Consider the following 24,052-nt stretch of genomic DNA (forward strand, 5'->3'; position numbering starts at 1 on the left):
GCTGTGGCTCGAGCGCGGGGCCGCGCATTCGCTCCGTTCAAAAGAAAGAAGCGGTCGGTCGGTCACAGGCTAATAAGATTGCTGACGATTCGGCTTCCACGCACGCCGCGTCCGCACCTCGCCTTGCGGCACTCGTCGTCGCGCCCCGCCCGTCGCGAGGCGCGCGATCGCGTCGCGCGCGATGTCGTCGACGTCCCCGCCGATCTCGCCGTGCGTCAAATCCCCTCCCCCCGCGGCGCGGCGCTCCGTCTCCATCTCCGCGTCCCCTCGTCGAGATTCGCGCGCGTCCCCGTCGACTGATTGACTCGTCCGATACGGACCGTCGCGCTCATCGTCGCGCTCATCGTCCGTCCCAATCCCCGTCCCCGTCCCCGTCCCCGTCCCCGTCCCAGGCTCGAGCGCAAGCTCCGCACGTACGCGTCGCACGTCCCGAACCTCGTGCTCTCGCACGTCGCGCGGCGCGAGCGCGAGCGCGAGCGCGGGGAAGACGGAACGCCATCCGTCGCGGCGGCGGCGTCCGAGTTGGCGTCGGTTCCCGCGAAAAGCGAGACGTTTCCCGCCGCGGTGCTCTTTCTCGACATCGTCGGATACGTGAAGCTGACGTCGGCGACGCATCGCGGCACGGAGTTGCGCGAGGCCAGGGACGCCGCGCTGGACGGGACGCTGACGCGTTCGATGACGTGGCGCAGCGAGAGCCACGCGCGCGCGCGCGGCGTCGTCGACTCGACGCAGCTCGCGGGACTCACGGGGGAGACGATGCGCGACGTCGTCAACGCGTGCTTTGAAAACGCGCTGGCGACGATTCGCGCGCGGGGGGGGGACGTGTTGAAGGTGCGTCGTGTCGTGCCGTGTCGTGCGTCGTCGCGCGCGCGTAATTTCATTTCATTTTATTTTCGACCACACGATACGCCACGTCACCGAATCTGATCACGACTGACCGATCGTATCGCCGGCGCAGTTCGCGGGGGACGCGTTGTACGCGACGTGGCCGGCGCCTCGCGGTGAGGTGCGTTCTATACACTGGTCCCCATACGACCGCGTTCGCGTGGTGAACGCCGATCCTTAAGGACTTTTCCCGGCGTGTCTCTGCGCCCACACCTCCCTTTCAATACCCGCCCTCGACGCCTTTCAACTCCAACTGACACCTTTCAACTCCACCCCGACTTTTGCTTGTATAGAACGGCCCTCGCGGGGCGTCTTCCGCGCCTCCGCGCGGGGCGCCGCGGTCGGCGCGGTCCGTGACCCCGAGCCCTCTGGGCGTCGCGACGTTGCGCGCGATCGAGTGCGCTTTAGAAATCCTAACCGACGCGAACGAGCGGTTACCTTTCAATCCGTCCATCCCCGACGCGCGTTTGAAAGCGTGCGTCGGCGCGGGAGAGCTCGCGTCCGCGCACGTCGGCGGCGGCGGCGACGGTGCGACCGCTTCCCGCGCGACCCTCTACCTTCTGATATGCCGTTCATTACCAACCACACGTAATGCCACGTCACCAAATCTGATCACGCGCTGACCATCGTATCGCTTCGCAGGCACGCGGTGGGAGTTCCTCGTCGCGGGCGAGCCGCTTCGACAGATCGAGCGCGTCGCGTCGCTCGCGCGGCCGGGGCAGGTCGTCATCGCGGAGGAGGTCCTCAGCGTGGACGGCGTGAAGGAGCGGATGACGTGCTCATCGATGGCGGCGACGACGCCGCCGACGGCGGTGGCGGCGGCGCCGGCGGTGGCGGCGGCGGCGGCGGCGGCGCCGGCGGGCGCGGCGGAGAGCGAGGAGTGCCGTCGCTCGTCGTTCGACGAAGGTCCCCCGTTCGCCGTGCTCGCGCGCGCGACGAGTTTCACGTACTCGCTGTCGACGGGGTCGAAGTTCGGGGACTCGACGGCGCTCGACGACGGCGCGCTCGCTCCGATCGCGCACGTCGTGGACGGCGTGCGACGCTCTCGCTACGAAGAAGACGAAGAGGAAAACGATTTCGAAAACGTCAAAGAAGCGACGTCGACGTCGGCGCCGGCGGGTTCTTCCCGCGACGCGCTCGCGGAGGCGCTCGAGGGCTCCAGCGCGTCGTCGCGCGAGGCGATCGCGGCCGCGCTCGCGAGGTACATCCCGCGGTCTGCGCACGCGACGGACCCTCGAAGCGTGAACATGCGGTGGCTCGGGGAGATTCGGCAGTGCTCCGTGCTCTTCATGAATTTCACGGCGGCGGCGGCGGACAAAGACGAATCCGAATCCGAATCCGAATCCGAATCCGTGGTAACGTTCGCGAATAAAGCGTTACGAGTCGCCCAAGACGTCCTACACAAGCACAGCGGCTGCGTCCGCCAGTGCATCGTGGACGACAAAGGCGGCATCACCCTCGTCGCGTGCTTCGGACTCCCCGCGAGCACGCACGAGGACGACCCCTGGCGCGCGGTGGCCACGGCGATGACGACGAAATCAGGCGCGTTCCACGCACTGGTCCCCATACGACCGCGTCGGCGTGGTGAACGCCGTTCCTTGAGGACTTTTGCTACCATTTCTCTCCGCCTAGCCCTCGCTTTCAAACCCCGCCCGCGACGCCTTTCAACTCCGGCTGACGCCTTTCAACTCCACCCCGACGGCGCTTCGCACGGAACGGCCCTCAGAAACCGCCGCGAAAGGCGTCCAAACGCGCACCGGCGTCGCGACCGGCGAGGCGTTCTGCGGGTACGTCGGGACCAGACAGCGGTGCGAGTACGCGCTGTACGGCGACGTCGTGAACACCGCGGCGAGGTTCATGTCGAACACGGCGAACGACGGCATCTTAGTGTGCGAGACGACGAGGGCGCGGTGCGCGACGCGCGTGGCGTTCGGCCCGGAGAGACGGCTGACGTTGAAAGGGAAAGAGGGCGTCTTGATCCCGGCGTTCGCGCCGCTGCGGATGCACACGCGGCGGTCGAGCCTGCGTCCGAGCTCGACGATCGCGTCCGGCGGCGGCGATGGCTGTGGTGGCGATCGTAACGGACGATCGATGTCCGTTTCGACCCTGCCGCCGACCGCGGCGGGGTATCTTCGCGCGCGGATCAGCGCGTTGCCGCCGCGGACGCAGCTGATCGCGAAGCACGCCGCGGTGATCGGACGAGCGTTCGATCTGACCGCGCTCGCCGCGGTGAGCCGAGATTGCGGGCATCTCGACGTGACCGTCGACGCGGCGCGGCGCGCGGCGAGAGAGCTCGTCGACGTCGGCGTGTTCGCGTTCGTCGACCTCCGTCGCGGCGACGACGACGAAGCGCCCGCCTTCGGCGGCGGCGGCGGCGGCGTCGCGTTCACGAGCGACGTCGTGCAGAGCGTCGTGTACGGGCTGCTCCCGTACGCCGCGCGACAGCCCGTGCACGTCGCGATCGCGCGGCGACTGGAGGCAGCGCACGGCGGGGCGGGCGACGACGATCGTAACGGACGATCGATGGACGTTACGATCCCCACCGTGCCGCTCGACGCCGCGTCGTCGCTCGCGTACCACTGGACGCGAGGCGGTCGGTCGGGACGCGCGATCGAGTACCTCGCGCGCGCGGGCGAGGTCGCGACGCGAGTTGGGGACGTCGCGGACGCGGCGACGTTCTACGAGAGAGCGCTCGAGCTCGCGCGCGGCGGCGGCGGCGGCGGCGGCGGAGAGAAGCGTTTGACGACGTCGTTGAGACGCCTCGCGCGAGCGCGCGGCGGGAACGACGCCGCCGCGGCCGCCGCGCCGCGCGAGCGGCGCGAGACGAACGAGACGACGACGACGACGACGAAGGCGTCGGCGGCCGCCTCGGCGCCCTCGGCGAAGGACGCCCTCGCCTCGCGCGACGACGACGACGCGGACGACGGAACGAACGCGGGAGGGTGCTTCGCCGCGCTGCGGCGCCGGCGCGCGAGATCCGAACGCCGCAGACCCGCGCGCCGCGCGAGGTTCTCGAGCAACAAGATCAAGCCGTCCGCGCGCGTCGTGCGCGTGGACGGCTGAACCGACCGACGACATCTATCTCGAGCAGCACAACGTTGTAGTCTAGCTAGCTTGCCTCGAACTAAGACTACTCCCGACTACTCCCGAAGGTACTCCTGAGGAGTACTTTCGTCCTACTTTCGTACTTTCGTACGGAAGTACTTCCGTACTTATCTAGTCTAGTCGCGCGCGCGCGATATCTACAGCGCGCGCGCGCGGCAGACGCGTCTACTGCAGGTCGTCGTCGAGCCTCGACGCGAGTCCGCCGCCGTAGTCCATCCCCCCCGGCGGCGGCACCGGCCCGAAGTCGTCGAACCCGCTCTCGACGAACAGAAACCTCCGGCTCCTGTTCCGTAGCACCGGGACCTCGCCCCAGCCGAGGCGTCGGCGCGTCGCGTTCAGCTGCTCGTCCACCGGGGACTTTCGCGCGACGAGCGACGCCATCGACGCTCTCAGCCCGACGCCGCCGCCGACGCCGGACTTCGACGCGACGACGCCTCTCGTCTCGCACACCGCGTCGCCCTCCTTCGGCAGTAAGAACTCGATCGCGACGTCCCCCGGGAACACCGCGCGGAGATACTGGTACTCCGCCGCGCTTCCGCCGCCGCCATCACCGCCGTCCGACGCGACCGCGACGACGTCCTCCACGACGTCGCCGCCGGTGGCGACGATCGCGCGTCGGAGCCGTCGCGTCGCCTCCTCCGCGCCGAGGCTCGGCTCGAACTCCCACGGCGCGATAAAGTAAGGCGGGCGGTCGTCGTATGCGCTTCGGCATTCGCTCGCGCGGAACCCCGCGCACGAGCCGAGCGTGCCGTCGACGACGCCCGCGTCCGCGTCGTCATACTCCGTCGAGATCGTCGTCGAGGCGCCGCGCGCGGGCGGCGCGAGGACGGACACGAGGGGAGGCGCGAGGACGGACGCGAGGAGGACGTCTCTTCTGCGTCGTGGTGGTCGCGCGACGCGCGGTGATGATGATGATGATGATGATGATGATGATGATGATGATGATGGGGCGGCGCGCGCGCTCGACGCGCGCGACGACGACGCGGACGACGACGTGGACGCGGACGCGGACGGCGGCGGCGTCGTCGCCGCGGTCGCGAGCGCTCGCGCGGTGGCGCGCATCGTGGCGGACCCCGCGCGGCGAGGAGTGAGGACGCGCGGTGGACGACGAGACGACGAATGGAAATGACTGACGAAGTTGACGACTGAAAATCGCAATCGATCGGATCGATCGATCGATCGACGCCAACAGAAGCGACCGCGCGTCGACGCTCCGACCCGCCGCTCGCGGTTCCGATGCCGCTCGAACCCGTCGTCGTGGAGTACTGCCCCACGTGCGCGTGCCCGTTCGAGTACTGCGACAACGCGGGATGCAAGCGCGCGAAGATGGAGACCGAGATGGCGAAAGCGTCGGTGAGCGGCGGCGACGGCGATGGGGACGGCGCCCCCGCGATTCCCGCGGACGCGACGACGGACGCGGCGACCGCGCCGGAGAAGAAGAAGAGCTCGAAGAAGGCGAAGGCGAAGGGCGTGACGATCACGCGCACGACGCGCAACAAGAAGAAGACGATCACGAACGTCGCGGGGCTGGAGCACTTCGACGGCGTCAAGGTCGCGGACGCGGCCAAGGCGTTCGGGAAAAAGTTCGCGTGCGGCGCGTCCGTGACGAAGGGCGCGACGGGGAAGGACGAGATCGACGTGCAGGGGGACGTGAGCGAGGGGGTCGCGGCGATGCTGACGGAGAAGTTCGGCGTCGACGCGGAGCTCATCAAGCTCGTCGACAAGGGCAAGTAGGGAGGAGGACGCGGGATGGGGGGGGCGGGGGCGATCGGAGTCGGAGTTCTCATCAGGACTTCTCTTAGGTTTGATGTTTTTTTTGGCAGGCGCAGGCGCGAGAAAGTGGACGTCGTCGATCGATCAGTACCCCTTCTCCTTGCTCACGACGTTCCACGCGGCGTCGTCGCCCTCTTCTTCCCCGACGTACGCGCGCGCGTGCCGTATGAACGTCGTCATCGTCAGCTCGTGGTAATCCTCCGTGAGGTCCGCGCAGTGAAACGACATCAAACAATTTTCGAGCGCGTAAAACGCGTGCCCAGCCGGCAGCGGCTCCGTCGCGGTGACGTCCAACGCCGCGCCCTTGATCTTCTCCCTTGTCAGCGCGTCGACGAGCGCGTCCTCGTCGACGACGGCGCCGCGCCCGACGTTCACGAGCACCCCGGTGGGCTTCATGGACGCGATCATGGACGCGTCGATGAGTCCCTGCGGGTCGTTCCGTACGAGCGAATGTCGAACGTCGGGGTGGAGTTCAAAGGCGTCAGTTGACGTTGAAAGCCGTCGAGGGCGTGAATTAAAAGCGAGGGGTGGGAACAGAGATGCGCCGGGAAAAGTCCTTAAGGATCAGCGTTCACCACGCCACCGCGGTCGTATGGGGACCAGTGTATAGAGCGCGCCTCCGTCTCCGGCGTGTGCGGCAATGCGAGCACGACGAAATCGCCCTCGGCCTGGATCGGATCGGATCGGACGGAGGATGTATCGTCGGCGGCGGGTCGGTCGCGGTGGGTCGGGAACCTAGCTAGGCTCTATTTTGAAACCGACGCGACGCGACGGCGGGGTGGGCGTGACGGATGCGGACGCGGACGGAGAGCGAGAGAAGAGGAAGAGGCGATGCTCGACGCGAGACGCGCGCCAGGGTCGCACCATCGCGCGGCGCAGCTCCGAGAGCGGCAGCGCCTCGTCGACGGCGGCGTCGCCCGCGCTCTTAGGGTCGAGGGTCCACACGAGCGAACGTCGGGGTGGAGTTGAAAGGCGTCAGAAGCGGAGTTGAAAGGCGTCGAGGATGGGTATTGAAAGCGAGGGACCCTGGGCGGAGAAAAACGCCGGGAAAAGTCCTTAAAGAACGGCGTTCACCACGCCACCGCGGTCGTATGGGGACCAGTTTGACGTAGAACGCGCCTTACTCGGATCCCGCCGCAGCGCGACGACCTTCATCCCGAACGCTTTCGCGCGAACTGCGCACGCTCTCCCGATGTCCCCGTACCCGACGATCGACATCGTCTTCCCTTGGAGCATCCCGACCGTGTCGCGCATCCACTCCCCTTTCGCCTGCGACGCGCGCATCGCGTGAACCTTCTTCGCGAACCACAACGACGCGAACAACGCCCACTCCCCGAGCGACGCGGAGAAGGCGCCTCTGGCGTTCGTCAGCGGCGCGACGGCGTCGCGCACGCGAGGGACCGCGAGGATGTGCTCCACGCCCGCGCTGCCGGAGTGGAGCCACGCCACGCGGCCGTCTCTCTCGGAGGTAGCATGGGAGGACCCGTCTCCTCGCGAAGAAGAAGACGGGGACGACGACGACGACGCGCACGGCGCGGCGAGTATCTCGCCCATCACCTTCGCGTCCCCGAAGGGGTGGAGTTGAAAGGCGTCACTTGGAGTTGAAAGGCGTCGAGGACGGGGATTGAAACCGAGGGGTGGGCGGAGAGATCCGCCGGGAAAAGTCCTTAAGGATCGGCGTTCACCACGCGAACGGGGTCGTATGGGGACCAGTGTCAAATGGACGCACCTTCGCGTCCCCGAACCACCACAGCACCGCGACCGGGGGCCCCTCCCTCGCCTCCAACACGTCGCGTGGGAAGTCGCCGAGCTCGACGCCGACGTGGATATCGAAGCGATCGGACGGCATCGCATCGTCGTCGCCGCGCAGCCTCGCGAGCGGGTTAGAGGACATCAGCGCCGGGGTGGTCACGACCAGCAGCTGCGTCTTCGTCGCGCCGTCCGACGGCGCGCGAGGGATCGGGCTCATCACGGATGATTGTGATGGGTCGAGGGAGGCGGAAGACGACGCGGTTTTCGCCGCGCGCGACGCCATCGCGGCGACGGGCGAGCGCGCGGGCGTCGTCGGCGCGACGCGAGGGGGCGCGACGGCGACGGCGGCGCGGGCGAGCGTCCGAGCGACGCGCAGCGCGCGCATCCTCGTGTGATGATGATTAATCCAAGTCTAGTCATCGGGAACTCCGAAAGAACTCAGCGCGCACGGGTGCCGTGTCGGGGCGGACGCTCGCAGAACGACCCGCGCGCGCGCGACGGCGTGTAATAACCCCGCGGGACAAGAAACGATCGCGACGACGCTCGGAATGCCGACGACGGCGGCGGTCGCGCGCGCGCGCCCGGCGGTCCAAACGGACCCTCGTCGCGCGGACGCGCGCGGGGTTCGTCGTCGCGCGGCCGCCCAACCCGTCTCAAGCCGCCACGTCGGCGGCCGCGTCCAAACACGAACGCCATCTCGACCATCGCGCGTCGCGGCCGCCGCCGCCGCCGCCGCCGCGCCGCCGGCGACGACCGATCGCGACGTCGTCCTCATCACCGGCGCGGCGAAGGGCATCGGCGCCGCGTGCGCGACGCTCCTCGCGTCGCAGGGGTGGGCGGTCGCGATCAACCATCGCGCGTCGTCCAAACCCGACGCGGACGCGCTCGTGGCGTCCATCCTCGCGTCCGGCGGCCACGCGGCCGCGTTCGAGGCGGACGTCTCCCAGGAACCGGACGTGTGCGCGATGTTCGAGGCGGTCCGCGCGTGGGGCGCGCTCCGAGGCCTGGTGAACAACGCTGGCATCTTGCGCGGACCCGACGGAAGCGCGTCCGTCGCGGACCTGAACGTCGCCGACGTCGAGGCGATCGTCGCGACGAACGTCATCGGTCCGATGCTCTGCACGCGCGAGGCGATGAAGCTGATGTCCGCAAAGCTCAACGACGACGGGCGCGCGCGCGGCGGGTCGATCGTGAACATCAGCAGCGGCAGCGCGGTGATCGGAAGGCCGTTGCTCTACGCGGCGAGCAAGGGCGCGTTGAATTCGTTTCAAGCGGGCGCGGTGGACGAGCTCGCGTCGCACGGGATTCGAATTAACGCGGTGTCGCCCGGGATGACGAACACGGACCTCGTCGCGGACGTCGTGCCGACGTTTGACTTTAGCAAGATTCCGCTCGGGAGGATCGGCGAGCCGGAAGAGATCGCCGCGGGGGTCGCGTTCCTTTTGAACGAGACCGGATCGTATTGCAGCGGCGCGAACATACGCATGAGCGGGGGGAGGCCGCCCGGGACCTTCCTCGGGTGAGCGGTGCGATGTGATACCTCACGGTGGTGTGACCAATCAATCCAAGTCGTAGAGCTCGTCGCCGTCCGCGCCCAGCGCCGCGACGCCGCTCTCCTCCTCCGCTCGCAACGCCGCGCCTTTTTCGGAAACGAACGCCGCGCGCGCGTCGTCGTCGGCGTCGTTCGCGCCGCCGCCGAGCATAGACGCCAGCAACCCGCCGCCGCCGCCGCCGCCTTCCTCTTCTTCTTCTTCTTCTTCTTCTTCTTCGCCGCCGACGACGGTCGAGGCGAGACCGCGCGCGATGACGTCCACGGCGGCGTCCGCGTCGTCCGCCGCCGCCTCCGGCGGCGACCGAAACGGCGACTCGAACGTCGCGAGCAACGCCCTCACCTCTCCCTCCTCGCGCGCGCCGTCCGCGCCGTGCAGCGCGCTCGTCGCCACCTTCTTCGCCTCCTCGATCCTCCCCAGCCGCCACAGCGCGGTCGCTCTGCGATACTTCGCCTTCGCTCGCCCGGGTTGAAACTCGAGCGCGGCGTCGCAGTCCAACAGCGCCGCCTTGGCGTGCATCTCGCACCACTTCGCGGCGGAGTCTTCGCGCTTCACGACGGCGTCCATCAGATGCCCGGAGACGTCCTTCGACACCTCTGCCTTGCCTCCGCCGGGGAGCGCCCCGCGGGCGAGGTACGCCGCCGCGCGGTTCGCGTGGTACGCCGCGCGGCGAGGGGCTTCGTCGAAGAGTTTGCCGTACGACACCGGCGCGTCGACGGCGGCGCCGTAGTGACGAATCGCATCCGTGTAGCGCCCGTTTGAAAACGCCTCGTTTCCGCGCGTTTTATGAACCTCGCCGCTGTCCGTCTCGTCCGCGTCCGCGTCGTAGAAGCTCTTGGAGGAGGAGGAGGAGGAAGTGTGAGTGGTGGGCGTCGTCGTCGTCGTCGTCGTCGCGGCGGACGCGGACGTCGACGCGTTCAACTTTACCGTGCGGTCCGCGACGACGACGCAATCGTCGTCGTCCTCCTCCTCCTCCCCCGCGGCGGACGCCTTCGCCCTCTTCGCCTCCGCCGCCCTCTCCATCGCCGCCCTCACCGCGACCGGCCCGTTCAACGTCGGCACGACCCCGCCGTTCGCTTCCATCGCGCGCTTCACCGCGTCTCTCCGCGCGTCGTCCGAATCGTCGTCGACGCCGCCGAAGTCGTCCGCCAACGCCTTCGCCAGCGCCTTCTCTTCCTCGCCCGCGCCGTCCTCGCTCTCCCACGCGCGGAGCAGCTCGAGGAGGTCCGGCGATAGCCGTAGGACGTTGTGCGGGCAGTGTCGCAGCCGCAGCCACGACGCGTAGAACGCGAACGTCCGCAGCGCCATCCGAGCGCCGCCCGGGAACGTCGCGTCGGCTTTGAAATTTTCGCACAGGCGCGAAATCAACGGCGACGCCGCCAGCTCGAGCATCCGTCGATGCACCGCGACGTCCGACGTGCTCGATCGCTCCGGGGGGTCGTGCCACGGGTACAGCTCCTCGTGCGTCAGCGCGACGAACGTCTCCATCGCTTGCCCGCGCAGCCTGAGGTCATCGTGATCGAGCAGGTTTACGAGCGTGACGAGGCCGCCGGCGAGGACGAACCGCTTCGCGAACGCCCATCGCTTCGAGTGGCTCAGGTACAGCGTCATGAGGTAGGTCACCTGGCATCGCGCCGCGGGGTGATCGCTCGGCGCGCCATCCGGCGGCGAGCGTATCAGCAGCGCGTACAGCTCCGCGTCGTCGTCGTCGGGGTAGTACGCGAGCTCGCGGACGCGCGTCGGGGTGAGGCGTGATCGAAGGATCGCCTCCGTGGGTCTCACCGGAGGGTTCGCGTGTTGGCGCGTCAGCCCGGCGCGTATCTGCGCGCGGATGTCCTCGGGGAGGGACGCGTCCGCGGCGGCGTCGAGGAAGGACTCGAACCGCGCGTCGACGGGCTCCGGAGGGGGCGCGGCGTCCCCCATGGCGCCCGCCGCGCGATCTGACGGCGCGGCGACGATGAACGGTCAACGACGTTTTCGTCGAGCGAGCGCGAGCGTCGCGTCTGGTCGTGTCCCAGGTGCCGACTCCTGTGTCCCCGCCTCCCGTCGACGACTTCGACGGTCGCGCGCGCGCCTCGCCGCACGCGACGACGCGCGATGCACGCCGCGACCGCGTCGACGACGCGCGCGCGCGCCGCCGCCGCCGCCGCCGCGCGATGCACGCCGCGACCGCGTCGACGACGCGCGCGCGCGCCGCCGCCGCCGCCGCCGCCGCCGCCGCCGCCGCCGCGCGGCGTCGACCGGCGCGCCTCGCGTCGCGCGTCGCGCGGCGACGCGACGCGCGCTCGTCGACGTCATCGACGCCGCGCGCCGCGAACGCGAATCACAGCCACGACGACGCCCCCACTTCCGCGCCGGGCTGGGCGTACGACACCCTGGGCGTGGACGTCACCGCGTCGAAGCGCGCGATACGCGTCGCGTACCGCGCGCTCTCCAAGGACGCGCACCCGGACGCGCGCGGCGGCAGCGAGGCGAAGTTCGAGCGCCTCAAGGCGGCGGCGGACGCGCTGACGGACGACGATCAGCGCGCGGCGATCGACGCGTCCATCTTGGACTGCGCGCTGGATTCGCTAACGATGCAGGAGCTGACGTGGTCGCGCGCGCTCGCCGCGCTCGCGGAGGCGGAGGAGGACGGCGAGGTGCGCGGCGCGGACGCGGTGCTAGCGGCCGCGCGCGCGTACGCCGCCGCGGAGAGGGCGCTTGAGCGCATCGCGGCGCAGAAGAAGAGGGAGAAGGAGACGGCGCAGATCGCGAAGAAAGAGGCGGCGCTCGCGTCGGCGACGGCGAAGCGCGCGGAGGTCGCGAAGCGCGTGTCCACGACGCTTAACGGCACGGACGCGAGCGTTACTTTAACCATCACGCGAGAGATGCTGAGAGACGCGGAGACGACAGAGACGGTGGACGGGCACGTCGTGCGGACGTTCGTCGTCGACGCGGAGACGGAGAGCAACTGCGCGAAGTGCGACGGGTGGGGAGAGAAGGAAGGGCACTGGACGCCCGCGCTCGATAAGCTGTGCCCGCGGTGCGACGGGAAGGGTCGAGTGATTAAGAAGAAGAAAGTGAGAGTCCCCGTGCGCGATGGCGTGCGCGACGGCGAGGTGATCACGGTGTTCGGAGAGGGCGACGGAGGGTTCACGAGACCGAAGGTTAGTCGGGGTGGAGTTCCTCACACTGGTTCCCATACGACCCCGTTCGCGTGGTGAACGCCATTCCTTAAGGACTTTTCCCGGCGTGTCTCTCCACCCACCCCTGGCTTTTAATCCCCGCCCTCGACGCCTTTCAACTTCAACTGACGCCTTTCAACTCCACCCCGACTAACCTCAAGAACGCGCTCGGCGAAATGTCCGACGCGGGTCCGGCGGGGAACCTTCTCGTGACCGTCGCGGTGCTGCGGGACGGCGAGACGTCGCGACGGTCGGGGTAGGGCCTAGCTTCCGGAGGAGGAGACGCGGCAGGCGGTCGAAGCGGGCTGCGTTTTCGATCTCTACGACTACAAGTTGTAGCTAGTAGCTCCAGTAGTTATGTCGTCTTGTAGACTACCTTAGTCGCCAACCCTGCGGGAACAATCGGCATCAAAATCGCCATATTGAAGTCACACGGCTCCTTCGTCGTCCATCTCTCGAAAGGCGACGGCCTCGACGCGAACGCGGCTCTCGCGTCGTTGTATCCAGCCGCGGCCGCTCTCAGCGCGGCGTACGACGATAACCGCACTCCTATCCTCCATCTGACCTCCCTCATCACCATGATCGCCAGGCACGCAAGTCTGTACCTGCACAGCCGGGACATCGCCTTGTCCGAGTCCCTGCCCTTTTTGTTGAACCCCGCTTTGACCCCGACCGCGCCCATGGTGACCTCCACGCTCCCTTTCGACGCCGCGGTCGCCGCCGGGAACTTCCAGTCCTCAAAGATATCGGCTAGATCAGGGCGCACCGCGACGTAGTTGATCGAGAACCCGCACGCGGTCCTCGGTTCCGTCGTCCTCGCGTCTCCCCGTAACTCAATCGGCGGCGGAGGCGACAAGTGTAACAGAGGCGGCGTCGGCGGCCACAGCCACGGCGGCGGCGGTCGCACGCGCACGCCCAGAAGCTGTGTTCGGTCCACGACCGCGCGTCGCAGCGCGGCGCGCGAACTGTCGCCGTCGCGAGACGCCACGGTGATAGAGTATAAAAACACGGGCTCGACCAAGAGCTCGCTCAGCGCGCTCCCCTGCACGCCCAGCGCGACCCACTTCGCGATCTTATCGCTGCACGACATGCAATTCGTCTGATCGCCTCGTCCAGGTTTCACCCTCGCGCGTCCGACCGCTTGGTCGGTCGCTCCGTACTCCGCATCGACGCCGCCGCCGCCGCCGCCGAGGAGTTTCGCGCCAGTGACGCCGCCGCCGGTCGTTTTCGCGCGCTTCTTCGTCCGCGTCTCGTCGCCGTCGCCGCCGTCGTCGTCCTCGCCTTCGTCGCCCCCCCCGCAGCCGTGTCCCTCGCACGCGTCCTCGTCGCTCCTCGGGAACACGCTCGCGTCCCCGCACGGCGACTGCGTCGTGTACATGTGCAACCGCACACCCGGTCGCAATCGATACCTCTCGCACCCCCCAGGGTCCGCACGAGCCCTGCCTCCACAATCTACACACGCGCGCCCCGTCCCAATCCTCTCGAAGATCGGGAACGCAGACGGCTGCGGCGCTTGTGCGGATACCGGTGTCCCCCGCGTTGACTTGAACTCGGCGTAAAGCTCGGCGAGGAGGTAATACCGCAGCGCTCGACGCGCGATCACCTCCGCGTGCGAGTCCGCGAGCGCGCGCCCGCGCGGGCATCGCGCGCTCGCGCCCACGCACTTCGTCCCGGTGCCGAGCGCGACGACGACGGGCCGCGCGTTCGGCGTCGCGTCGTCCGTGAGCGCGAACCCGGCGAGGAGGGTGTACTCCCCACCCTGCGGCTTGCCGTGCTTCGGCAGCGACGCGTACTTCGCGAGGACCGCGTCCGCGACCGCGGCGCCGAGGTCCGCTGTCGTTTCTTGATCGCCGACCGACGACGCCGCCGAAGACCTCTCGCTCTCGTCCGCTGTAGTCATTTCTTGATCGCCGACCGGCGACGCCGGCGAAGACCTCTCCGCGAGCTGCCTCCGGGGTATCACGCCCTTGGTCGACTTGCGCGCGGTCTGCTTCTTACGACCCATCGCGACGCGCGGAGCGACGCGAGGGCGAAGCGCCCCGGAGTGACGGCGCGCGATCGCCCGTCTAGCAGACATGCTTTTTGGCGCGGGGCGGGGGCGAATCGCGTCCACGTCAGCGTGCGATAAATATAAAGCGACGACGCGGCGCGAACGCGCGGCCACACCCTCGACGCGCGTCCGCCGCGCGCACGTCTCCGCCGCGCCCGTTCGCTCGTCCGGCGCGCTCTCAAACGCACCCTCGCGTCCGCGCGCGCGTCGCCGGACCAGACCTCGCACGCGGCCTCGCGCCCCGCCCGCGACCGCGCGAGAAAAAGATGGCGACGTTATCGTCGGGCGCGACGCGAAGCCTCGCGCGCGGGACGCGCGCGCTCCGGGGCGGCGCGTCGCGTCGCCGCGCGCGACCGACGCCGACGCCGACGCGCCACCGCCGACGCGGGACGCCCGCGATGGCGTTCCTCCCGAACCTGATCCCGAACCCGAACTACCGATGGGGTGCGCGACGCGACGCTGTCGTCCCGTCCCCCCCGTCCCCGCCCCCGATCGTTCTGTTGTTGTTACGCGCTCGATCGTCGCGCGGACGAAAGAAATATCTTCCGCTCCCGGCTGAACGCTCCGATCCTCCCTCGACATTGGACGCGCAGGCGACGACGAGAACCCGTCCGGCCCGCCGCGCGGCGGCACCGTCGACGAGGTCCTCTTCGCGCACGACAAGTGGAGGGTCGGCCACGAGCACGGCGTGGACGACCACGACGTCATCTACCGCTCGTTTCGATGCCGCGACGCGAAAACCGGTCACGCGTTGCTCGAGTCTCTGCAAGACGCGCTGTACTCGGACAACGAGCGCGGGTGCCGCATTCGAAGGGAGACGCAGGGGATGTTCTACATGTGCTGCGACGGCGTCCGCGTGCGTCTGAACGAGCCGAAGCACGAGGTGCTGGTGGAGGTGCCGATGCCCGCGGAGACAAACGCGCAGCTGGCGGAATGTCGGAAGACGCTCGGGACGGTGGAGACCGTCGCGAAGAAGCACCACTCGCGGTGACGCGACGTGACGCGACGTGGCGAAGCGCCACCCGCGCGCGGCGTGATTGGTTGTTGGATGCCACGTGGCGGGCGGGCGTCGAATCGCGCGCGTCGCGCTCGCTGCTAGACCTCATCGTGTGATGATACAGTAAGGTTACGTTCGCGCTCAAAGTCGTCACTTCGTGATGACCGAGCGCGGCGTTATCGCTTCGCGTCGTCGTCCGTCCCGTCTGTCCTCCTCCTTCGCACTCGCTCACGCCTGCGGCTCGCTCTCCAGCGTCAGCGTGCCCCCCTTCGCGCGCGCGAACGCAGCCTCCGCCTCCGCCTCCGCCTCCGCATCCGCGGCGTCCTCCGCCTCTTTCATCGTTCGCCGCCGCTCGAGCTCCTCCGCCGCCTTGGCCTCCGCGGCTTCGACGGCGTTCATGAACCCCTGCGACCACTCCATCTCGGAAGCGATGGAGTACCGCCCCGTCGCCGCCGCCGGCGACCGCGACGACGACGACGGCGGGGGGGGCGGGGGCGGGTCTGTCTTTCCCGCGGGAGACGGCGCGTTCGTGAGCGCGCGGACGCGCCTCGAGAGCGCGCGGACGTCGAGGACGCCGTCGGAGAGGCGCTTCGCGAGGACGTCTCGCGCCGCCGCCGCCGACGACGACGACGACGACGACGACGACGGCGCGCTCGCGCTCGCGCTCCCCGAAGGAAGCAACACGGTGACGCGCGTGTGCTCGGTCGCTCTCGCAACCTCGAGCGCGTTCTCGTCGTCCCGGCGCGCGTACGTCAAGTTCTCGAACTTCAAAACGGTCGCGTGATGGACGTTTTTATCCCCTCCGCCGCCCGCGCCCCACTCGAACGCGGACGCGAACGCCTCCGTCGTCCGCGACTCGATCTCGATCGCGAGCAATCTCGCGCCGTCCGCGGACGTGTGATCCAACGCGAACGCCCACTGCGACCGCGGCGCGTCCGGCGGCATCGGATTCGACGCGTGTAGAAGCACCGCGACGGCGTCGAACTCGTCGCCGCGGCGCACGGCGCCCGCCGCGATGTCGTTCACGCCGCCGAGCTTCCGCGGCGTCGGCGACGGCGCGAGACCCGCGCGCGCGAGCGCGTCCTCGGAGACGCGTCGCCACCGCGTCTTTCTGCCCGCCGCGAGCTCCAAGCCCGCCTTCTCGAACGCGCTCGGTCGCAAATCCCCGGTGAGCTCGTAGCACGCGCCCTCGACGACGTGCGATAGGAACGACTCGTCGACGTCGTACGTCGTGAGCAGCGCGGAGCCGACGAGACGAGCCTCGCGGTGCTCGACGTTCCTCACGCCGGAGACCCTCAGCTTGACGCAGCGCCGGACTCTGCGTTCGAGTAACCCCTTCGATTCAAGCGTTTTGTTCACCGCCTCTTCGTGATCCTCGCGGCGCGCGTCCGCGTCGGTGAGATCGCAGAGGTCGTCGCGATATCTCGAACCGTTGCCGAGAACAACATCGTTCGCCGCGCGCTCGATCACCTCGGCGCGCGCCGCCTCGAACGCCCTCGCAGCCCGCGCCTCCGCGGCGTCGCCTCGGTGAATCGTCCGCCCGTCCACTCTCCCGCTCTCGACCCACGCGGGCGGATACGCGCGCTCGACGTGCACGAGCGTTCGGAGGACGTTCCCGCCGTTCGGGACGATGGTTCGCAGCGGGAACGTCGCGGCGGCGCGCCGCGCGCCGAGCGTGGCGTCCCACGGCGCCGGCCGCGCGCCGTTGCGATGCAACGCGAGCCATAACTCGTCCGCGGCGTCCGTCAACGGCGACGCCGGCTCGGCGCTGCCTCGGAGCTCCGCGCCCTGGACGAGAATCTTCTGCCCGACGTGAAGCTTCCCGCGGCGCAGGAGGTCGCTCAGCGCCGGGTCTAAGCGCGCGGCGAGGCCGTACCATCCGTCGGTGACCTCGATTTCCGCGCCGCCGCCGCCGCCGCCGCCGCCGCCGCCCGCGCCGCCGAGTCGTCGCACGGCGGCGATCACGAGCACCGCGGGCGTGCCCGCGGGCGTGTCGCGTTCCATCACGCGTCGAATCCACGGCCGCCGCGCCCGGATGAGCTCGCGCTCGTAGCGATACAGCAGCCGCTGCGTCACCGCGCGTTTCGAGAGCGCGCCGCGTGCTCCGAGATGCTCCGGGAACGCGCGCGCGACGCACGCCTGCTGCCACACGACCCACCTGCACGCGTTCGAGACGTACTCCTTGCTCAGGAGGTGCGCCTTGCACCCGGCGTCGAGCATCTCGCGACGGAAGTCCGCGGTCGTCAGCGTCGCGCCGTCGTCGGAGGAGACGCGGTACCCGATGGCGGTGTCCGCGGTCATCGCCCTCGCGGCGGCGTCGAGCGAACGCGACGGGCGTTGCATCGGTTTCAAGCCGTGGAAGTACGTCGACAGCGGCGCGCGGTCGCGGCGCGACGCGAAGAGGTCGTGCACGGACGGCGCGCCGAGGTTACCGAGGTTACTTCGCTTCGCGGCGGGGGGCTCCGCGGTGGCGTTCGTTCCCCCGTCCGCGACGACGCGTTTCGTCCCGATCCCGAGCGCGGACGGCGTCTTTCCTCGCGCCACCGCCGGTCTCGCACCGTTCCCCAGCATCGGCGAGTTGAACGCGAGCTTCGAACGCGCCGTCGCGTGCGGCGGCGGCGCGGAAAACGCCGCGCTCGCGCTCGCGGCGACGACGACGCTCCCTCCCGGCGTTCCCGGCGGCGGGTGTTGGAACCGTCCCCGTCCGGGAAACGGCGCCGCGATCGCCGCCGCGGCGACGCGCGACTGCGGCGTGACGAACGGCCGCGGCGCCGTCGTCAGCGTCTTCGGCGGCGCGGACGCGGGCACGACGTTCGCGCCTCCACCGACGCCGCCGTCGTCGCCTAAGAAGTTCGCCGCGCGCTTCATCGCTTCCTCGGAGATGGGCACGCCTTTACCGGAGCCGGTGCTAAATCCGGCAAACGCCGGCGTTTTCGTCGTCGGCGCGTCGTTCTCCTTCTCTCTCGCCGGCGGCGGCTCCGGGGTGACCGTCGTCGTCGCGACGACGTCCTTCATCGCGGTGTCGCCGCCTAGAAAACGCGCCGCGCGTGCCATGCTCTCTTCTGAAACGGGCACCATCTTTCCGTTACCGGTTGAGAAACCCGAGAACGTCGGCGCCGGCGTCTTCTCGACGACGTCGCGGCGCGGCATCGGCGGCGTGAGCGACGCGATCGCGACCGTCGCGTTCGGCCCGCGCGCGGGTTTCTCCGCGGTGTCATCTCCGAACATGCGCGCGCCGTTTCGAAGCGCGGCCACGGAGACGTCGATCGCGCGCGCGCTCGCGGTCGTAAACCCGGACGGCGTCCGCTCCTCCGCGGCGCCGGCGGCGGCGCCGGCGAAGGATGTCGATTTCGATTTCGATTTCGATTTCGCCGCCGCCGTCTCCTCTCCCCCCCACGCCGCGGGGGACGCGGCGTCGCCGCCGCACGCGAACCCCCCGAACCCACCGTACGCGGTGTCGTCGTCGTCGCCGTCCATCGCGGAGGGCAGCGGCAACGGCGACCGCCCGAGCACGCTCGCCTCGAACGCCTTCCCTCCCGCGGTCGTCATCGTGACCCCGCGCGCGGGCGTGCCTTCCGCGGCCGCGTCGATGTTCTTCATGCGCGCGCCGCCGCGGTTCGCCCACGCGGCGTCGTTCGTCTTCGGCGTCGTCGTCGGCGTCGCGCCGGGCGGGGTTCTCGCGCGAGCGGCGTCGGTCTGAACCTCGACCGACCCGATCGGCGAGAGCGACGGAATGCACTTCTTCGCGGACGCTCGCGTCGAGCGCCTCGGCGTCGGCGTCGGCGTCGGCGTCGGCGCCGCGCGCGGTTTCTTCGCCGTCGTCGTCGCCGCGGGGGAGGGGTACTTGAACCCTCCGCGCGCTCCCGCGCGGTTCCCGCCGAACCCGGCGAACCCGGCGCCGCCCGCGCCTCCCCACTTCGCGTTCATCAGTCCGGGCGTCTGTTGCGAATCCGGCATCGCGAAATCGCGCGGCGGCGGCACCGTCGCGAACGGCGACGGCTCCTTCCCTCCGTGCAAGACGTCGCCGTACAAATCCCCGACCGGGCTGAAACACCCGTCCTGCGTGAGAGGCAACCATCCGGACGGCGTCTGCGCGTGGCGCGCGCGCGGCGGGAGCGACGACGCGGGCGCGGCGACCGCCGCCGCCGCCGCCGCGGGCGCCGGCGTTTTCCATTCGCCGCCGGCGGCGGCGCCGCCGCCGCCGCCGCCGCCGCAAACTTGCGAGTCGTACCCCACCGACGCGTCCCTCTCGACCGTCTCCGGGACGAGCAGCGTCGACGTCTTCGCGTCCGCGCCGCCCGGGGCGGAGTCATCGTCCGCGCGCGTGTTGATGCTCTCGTCGCCGCCGCCGCCGCCTTTCGCCAGCTGCGCGTCGTCCTCCTCGAATCCCATCGGAGATTCCCCGAGCGACGGCAGCGCCGCGCGCGTCGGCGGCGGCGGCGCCGCTCGCGGGGTCCGGTCGTCGTCCAGCTCCTCCGTGCAGCACGGCGGGAACTCCGTCTCCGGGACGACGCACTGCGACCGCGCGCCGAGCTGCGGTTGCGCCTCGGTCTCGAGGAGCGGCGCGCGCGTCGTCGCGTTCGCGCCGCTGCGAACGCGCGCGAGATCCTCCACCTCCTCCTCCTCATGCGTCGCGCCGTCGTCGTCCTCCTCCTCCTCCTCCTCGCCGTCCGCCTTCGGCAGCGTGCGAATGAACGCGCGCGCTCTCGCGTCGCTCGCGCCCTCGCCGACGACGCGCGAGAGCGACGCGCGCGCGGAGAAGAACCCGCGCGTCGGCGCGTCGTCCGCGTCCGTCGTCGTCGTCTCGTCCACGGATCTCGACGACACGACGCGCCATCCCCCGTCCACGAGCGCGAGCTCGCACGCGTGCGTGTCCTTCCCGACGTACGACGTCGTCATCGCGCGCCGCGACGTTCCGCGTCAGCCCGAGGTCTTTATCTCTTCATCGCCGGCGTCGTCATCGCGAGAGGCGCGCGCTCGAACGTCTGTCGCTGACGGGCTGATTTGAAATGCACGCCGTCGCGGTCGCGGTCGGCCGGCGCGGCGTCGCGTCGACGTCGCGACGTCGGCAGCCCTAAACCCTCAACGCCGCCCCCTCGGCGCTGCCACACCCGCCGCTCGCGCGCGCGCACGCACGCACGCCCGCACGCACCCCGCGCCTCATCAGACGCGCGCTTCCCGCTTCGCGCGCCGCACGCGCTCTCGATGCTCGCGCGCATCGCCCCCGGGTTCATCCTGCGACGCGGCGGCGGTCTCGCGTCGTCCTCCGTCTCGACGCGCGTTCCCCCCGGCGGGCGTTCTTCGATCCCGCGTCGCGCGGCGTTCGCGACGCGCGCGTCCGGCGGCGACGAGAAGGCGAAGGGCAAAGACAAAGCCAAGAAGAAGGAGACGCTGAAGGCTGCGCCGCCGCAGCCGAAGGCGGACCCCGCGAAGGCGGTCGTCAACGAGGAGGACCGCGCGCCCAAGGCGGCGGTGAAGGTGGACTCCTTCGACCAGTTCGATCGCGTTCCGAAGCGCCCGCCGCGCAAGAGCTCGTTCGCGAACCCGAAGCAGAAGGCGATCGACGCGAAGAAGGCGGCGGAGAGAGCGGAGAAAGAGGCCGCGGAGGCGAAGGCCGCGGAGGCGAAGGCGAAGCAGACCCCGGAGGAGGCCGCCGCGGAGCACGCCGCCGCGATGGAGGCCGACGCCAAGGCGAGGGAAGAGGCGAAAGCCGCGCAGGACGCCGCGCGCGCGGCGTGGGAAGCGAATCAACCCGACCCGGAGATGGAGCGCTTCCACGAGCACCAGAAGACCGCGGTCAAGCTCGCGCACGCGGACGAGTGCCGCACGCTGATCGACCAAGGGCGGTACGGCGTCTTGTCCACGTTCGACGCGAAGCTCGGCGGCGAGTACCCGACGGGCGCGGTGGTGGGCTTCGCGTCGGATGACGCCGGCTGTCCGATCTTCGCGCTGTCGTCGATGAGCGGGCACACGAGAGACCTGAAGGCGTGCGGGCGGTGCTCGCTGACGGTGACGCAGAAGGGGTTCCAGGGGTCGACCGAGGGGTTTCAGTCCGCGGCGGACGCGCGCGTGACGCTCGTGGGGGATATGGAGGCGATCGAGGACGACGACGGCGTCGCGGCGGCGCGAGAGACGTATCTCGCCAAGCACCCGGACGCGTTTTGGGTCGACTTCGGGGATTTCTCGTGGCACAGGATGACCGCGACCAAGGGCGCGCGGCTCATCGGCGGCTTCGCGCGCGCGGGCGGCGTCGACGGCGACGCGTACGCGAGCGCGACGCAAGACCCGGTGGCGCAGTACTCCACGCCCATCGCGACCCACATGAACGTCGACCACGAGAAGGATCTCCTCGACCTCGTCGGGCACTTCGTCAAGCTCACCGTGGACAAGTGCAGGATCGAGTCCGTGGACGCGCTGGGGTTGAACCTTCTCGTGATGCGACGCGGGGAGAAATTTAAAGTGCGGCTGCCGTTCGCGGAGGAAGCGAGAGACCGGCCGAGCGTGAAGAAGGTGCTCGTGGCGATGACGAAGGAGGCGTCGGAGGCGATGAAGATGAAGGAACGGTGGAACGCGTACGGCGACATCAAGGACGACCCCATGGGGAACAAGGCGAGGGCGGCGGCGATGGCGGCGCAGGGCGAGGGGGGGCAGCAGCCGGGGGCGGGCGGAGGGGCGGCGCCGGGGCCGAAGTGATGATCGAGTCGAGGATCTCTGGAGAGGTTCGTCGCTCGAGAGAAGGGAATGAAAAGTAAGTCTACGATAATAACAGAACCCGATCCTTCACGCGCGTCTTCGTCGCGGTTTGTTCCCCCCCGCCGCGACCGCGGAGCTCTCGCCGTAGCCGTCGACGTCGATCCCGCCGTCGTCTGCGCCGCTGACGACGCCCGAGAGCGACGGGATGTCCTGCGCGAAGAGAGAGAACAGAACGGGAGGCGATCAGATCGGGATTCTCGGATCGAACGCCATCTGTCGGAGGACGGGTGGACGGAGGGACGCGCGAGGGCGACGACGGACGGCGACGCGCCTTCAACCGCGCGGCGCGTCGCAGGTCCACGGCCTCTTTGTACAGCGACACCATCAAGATCGAGACCAAGATCGTCCAGACGACCGCGTACGCTTCGACCCACATGGGGGTCGGCGCGGCGAGCAGTGACGACGCGAGGGAAGCGATGATCAGCGTCGACGCGATGTGCGCGCGACGACGAAAAGATGAATGCGAATGATGCATGGTTTCGAGAACCCCGCCCACGCGACGGCGGCGGCTACGCTAGAGCTATGATATCGTCCTCGTCATCACGCGGGAATCGCGTCCCACAGCCCCCAGAGCGCGCTCCCGATCTTGCCCAGCGCCCGCTTCGCCGGGTTCGCGCTCTCGCTCCACGGCTCCTTCTTCGCCGCGGCGTCGTCGGCGTCGGACGCCTTCGCTCGCGTCGGGAGGCGCTTCAGCCTTGGCCGACGCGTCGTGAGCTCGTCGTCCCCGAACGCGTGCCCGTACGCGTATCCGTACGCGTATCCGTACCCTTTCCCGTAGTTGTGCGAGTACCCCAGCTCCCAGTCCAGGTCGGACATGTCCCTCGACGGCGCGCCGTCGCCGTCTTCGTCCTCACCCATCGCGCGCCTCGCCGCGAGCGCGACGTTGTGCGCGACGAGACCGCCGACGCACGTCGTCAGTATCACCGCGCTGCCGATCTTCGCGGCGAGGAGGAACGACGACGGCGTGTCCTTCAGCGGGCGGAGGTTCGGGAGCGGGATCGAGAGCGTCCGCGAGACGTCCGCGACGCGCTGCGGCGTCGGAGGGAGGAGGCGCGAGGCGTCGTCGGGAGGCGGAGGATGATGAAGATGACGCGCCGGCGCCGGCGCCGGCGACGACGACGGCGACGACGACGCGACGGCGACGCGGACGCCTCGATCGCGACGTCGGCGCGCGGACGGCGCGACGCGAAGCGCCGGGAGAGCCGGCGCGGCGAGCGACGACATGACGTCCTCCGGGCGTGCGGCGGGCGCGAGCGACGAGTGGGACGAGCGGAGGACGAAGACGACACGAGACTGCGCGACGTGAAATAATCTTTCTCATCAAAGCCTATCCCTCCCTCGCCATCTGCCTCCTGCCCTCACCCGGACACGAACCCTTTGCCGAGCTCGTAGTACGACTGCCCCGCGACGACGACCTCCCCCGCGTCCTGCATCGCCTGCATCTTCGGCCGAAACGTCTTGAACGCGACCGTGTTCTTGTGCAGGCCGAGGTAGTCTTCCAGGGATCGGTACCGCTCGAATATCGAATACCGCAGCGGCGACTCGTCCTTGTTCGACCGAGCGATCTCGTAGTGCAGCAGCGTCGGCTCGTTGACGCGGCACCAGTCCGCGGCGTCGCCCCACGCCTTCACGAGCGCGTCCGCCGCGGCCTGCGTCTTGAACTCGAGCTCGACGCTCAGGACGAACGCGTTCGCGTCGTTCCTCTCGCGAACGGCGCTTCCACCGCGACCTTCTCTTCCTCCTCCGCCGCCGCGGAGCGAGCGGAGGACGTGCCCGATCGCGAGCGCGGCGGCGACGACCCAGCCGAACCGCCCGCCGCTCGATTTCGTCGCCACCTTCCGCGAGGACGACATCTCGCGAGCGCTCGTGCGGCGCGCGCCGCGAAGTGATGCGAGTGCACGCGAACACGTCGTCATCGTGTGCTGTGCGTCGTTAAAATCCTAAAACGTTCTCGTCCTCCTCCTCCTCCGCCGCCGCCGCCGGCTTCTCCGCCGTCGCGTCCGGGGCCGCCGCCCTGCGGAAC

The 24,052-nt window shown here is 69.6% G+C and overlaps 13 protein-coding genes across 13 annotated transcripts; 6 read left to right on the top strand and 7 right to left on the bottom strand.

Moving 5' to 3' along the window:
* Window positions 1-181: 181 nt before the first annotated feature.
* Window positions 182-3,948, top strand: MICPUCDRAFT_51048 (uncharacterized protein; the record flags this gene model as incomplete). The annotated part of the gene is made up of 5 exons (XM_003061356.1): window positions 182-261; window positions 393-831; window positions 1,179-1,413; window positions 1,528-2,444; window positions 2,518-3,948. The coding sequence occupies 5 exons, from the start codon at window positions 182-184 to the stop codon at window positions 3,946-3,948; spliced, it is 3,102 nt and encodes a 1,033-aa protein (XP_003061402.1).
* Window positions 3,949-4,155: 207 nt separating this feature from the next.
* Window positions 4,156-5,052, bottom strand: MICPUCDRAFT_51049 (uncharacterized protein; the record flags this gene model as incomplete). Its single annotated transcript, XM_003061608.1, has 1 exon — window positions 4,156-5,052. The coding sequence occupies one exon, from the start codon at window positions 5,050-5,052 to the stop codon at window positions 4,156-4,158; it is 897 nt and encodes a 298-aa protein (XP_003061654.1).
* A 174-nt stretch (window positions 5,053-5,226) lies between these two features.
* MICPUCDRAFT_51050 (uncharacterized protein) lies at window positions 5,227-5,724 on the top strand (the record flags this gene model as incomplete). The annotated part of the gene is made up of 1 exon (XM_003061357.1): window positions 5,227-5,724. One exon carries the CDS (start codon window positions 5,227-5,229, stop codon window positions 5,722-5,724), a length of 498 nt encoding a protein of 165 aa, XP_003061403.1.
* Window positions 5,725-5,847: 123 nt separating this feature from the next.
* On the bottom strand, window positions 5,848-7,317 carry MICPUCDRAFT_51051 (uncharacterized protein; the record flags this gene model as incomplete). The annotated part of the gene is made up of 3 exons (XM_003061609.1): window positions 5,848-6,189; window positions 6,339-6,509; window positions 6,829-7,317. 3 exons carry the CDS (start codon window positions 7,315-7,317, stop codon window positions 5,848-5,850), a joined length of 1,002 nt encoding a protein of 333 aa, XP_003061655.1.
* A 127-nt stretch (window positions 7,318-7,444) lies between these two features.
* Window positions 7,445-7,798, bottom strand: MICPUCDRAFT_51052 (uncharacterized protein; the record flags this gene model as incomplete). Its single annotated transcript, XM_003061610.1, has 1 exon — window positions 7,445-7,798. The coding sequence occupies one exon, from the start codon at window positions 7,796-7,798 to the stop codon at window positions 7,445-7,447; it is 354 nt and encodes a 117-aa protein (XP_003061656.1).
* Window positions 7,799-8,063: 265 nt separating this feature from the next.
* MICPUCDRAFT_20556 (uncharacterized protein) lies at window positions 8,064-9,038 on the top strand (the record flags this gene model as incomplete). The annotated part of the gene is made up of 1 exon (XM_003061358.1): window positions 8,064-9,038. One exon carries the CDS (start codon window positions 8,064-8,066, stop codon window positions 9,036-9,038), a length of 975 nt encoding a protein of 324 aa, XP_003061404.1.
* Window positions 9,039-9,403: 365 nt separating this feature from the next.
* MICPUCDRAFT_51054 (uncharacterized protein) lies at window positions 9,404-10,988 on the bottom strand (the record flags this gene model as incomplete). Its single annotated transcript, XM_003061611.1, has 2 exons — window positions 9,404-9,409; window positions 9,459-10,988. The coding sequence occupies 2 exons, from the start codon at window positions 10,986-10,988 to the stop codon at window positions 9,404-9,406; spliced, it is 1,536 nt and encodes a 511-aa protein (XP_003061657.1).
* Window positions 10,989-11,221: 233 nt separating this feature from the next.
* On the top strand, window positions 11,222-12,268 carry MICPUCDRAFT_51055 (uncharacterized protein; the record flags this gene model as incomplete). Its single annotated transcript, XM_003061359.1, has 1 exon — window positions 11,222-12,268. One exon carries the CDS (start codon window positions 11,222-11,224, stop codon window positions 12,266-12,268), a length of 1,047 nt encoding a protein of 348 aa, XP_003061405.1.
* A 316-nt stretch (window positions 12,269-12,584) lies between these two features.
* Window positions 12,585-14,259, bottom strand: MICPUCDRAFT_51056 (uncharacterized protein; the record flags this gene model as incomplete). Its single annotated transcript, XM_003061612.1, has 1 exon — window positions 12,585-14,259. Exon 1 carries the CDS (start codon window positions 14,232-14,234, stop codon window positions 12,585-12,587), a length of 1,650 nt encoding a protein of 549 aa, XP_003061658.1. The 5' UTR covers window positions 14,235-14,259.
* A 141-nt stretch (window positions 14,260-14,400) lies between these two features.
* On the top strand, window positions 14,401-15,461 carry MICPUCDRAFT_51057 (uncharacterized protein). Its single transcript, XM_003061360.1, has 2 exons — window positions 14,401-14,723; window positions 14,873-15,461. Exons 1-2 carry the CDS (start codon window positions 14,546-14,548, stop codon window positions 15,268-15,270), a joined length of 576 nt encoding a protein of 191 aa, XP_003061406.1. The 5' UTR covers window positions 14,401-14,545; the 3' UTR covers window positions 15,271-15,461.
* Window positions 15,462-15,504: 43 nt separating this feature from the next.
* MICPUCDRAFT_62866 (uncharacterized protein) lies at window positions 15,505-17,847 on the bottom strand (the record flags this gene model as incomplete). Its single annotated transcript, XM_003061613.1, has 1 exon — window positions 15,505-17,847. One exon carries the CDS (start codon window positions 17,845-17,847, stop codon window positions 15,505-15,507), a length of 2,343 nt encoding a protein of 780 aa, XP_003061659.1.
* Window positions 17,848-20,632: 2,785 nt separating this feature from the next.
* MICPUCDRAFT_35238 (uncharacterized protein) lies at window positions 20,633-22,058 on the top strand. The gene has a single exon (XM_003061361.1). It carries the CDS (start codon window positions 20,950-20,952, stop codon window positions 21,967-21,969), a length of 1,020 nt encoding a protein of 339 aa, XP_003061407.1. The 5' UTR covers window positions 20,633-20,949; the 3' UTR covers window positions 21,970-22,058.
* A 511-nt stretch (window positions 22,059-22,569) lies between these two features.
* On the bottom strand, window positions 22,570-23,882 carry MICPUCDRAFT_41566 (uncharacterized protein; the record flags this gene model as incomplete). Its single annotated transcript, XM_003061614.1, has 2 exons — window positions 22,570-23,322; window positions 23,445-23,882. 2 exons carry the CDS (start codon window positions 23,880-23,882, stop codon window positions 22,570-22,572), a joined length of 1,191 nt encoding a protein of 396 aa, XP_003061660.1.
* Between the last annotated feature and the right edge of the window lie 170 nt (window positions 23,883-24,052).

This window comes from Micromonas pusilla (assembly GCF_000151265.4).
Source record: "Micromonas pusilla CCMP1545 genomic scaffold MICPUCscaffold_10, whole genome shotgun sequence".
NCBI classification, from domain to species: domain Eukaryota; kingdom Viridiplantae; phylum Chlorophyta; class Mamiellophyceae; order Mamiellales; family Mamiellaceae; genus Micromonas; species Micromonas pusilla.

What these genes read in the sequence shown, in the direction of transcription:
- MICPUCDRAFT_51057 (XM_003061360.1), top strand. Translation starts at nt 14,546, where the DNA reads ATGGCGACGTTATCGTCGGGCGCGACGCGAAGCCTCGCGCGCGGGACG. An exon ending in GAACCCGAACTACCGATGGG is followed by an intron (nt 14,724 to 14,872) that starts GTGCGCGACGCG and finishes TTGGACGCGCAG; the next exon opens with GCGACGACGAGAACCCGTCC.
- MICPUCDRAFT_35238 (XM_003061361.1), top strand. Translation starts at nt 20,950, where the DNA reads ATGGAGGCCGACGCCAAGGCGAGGGAAGAGGCGAAAGCCGCGCAGGAC.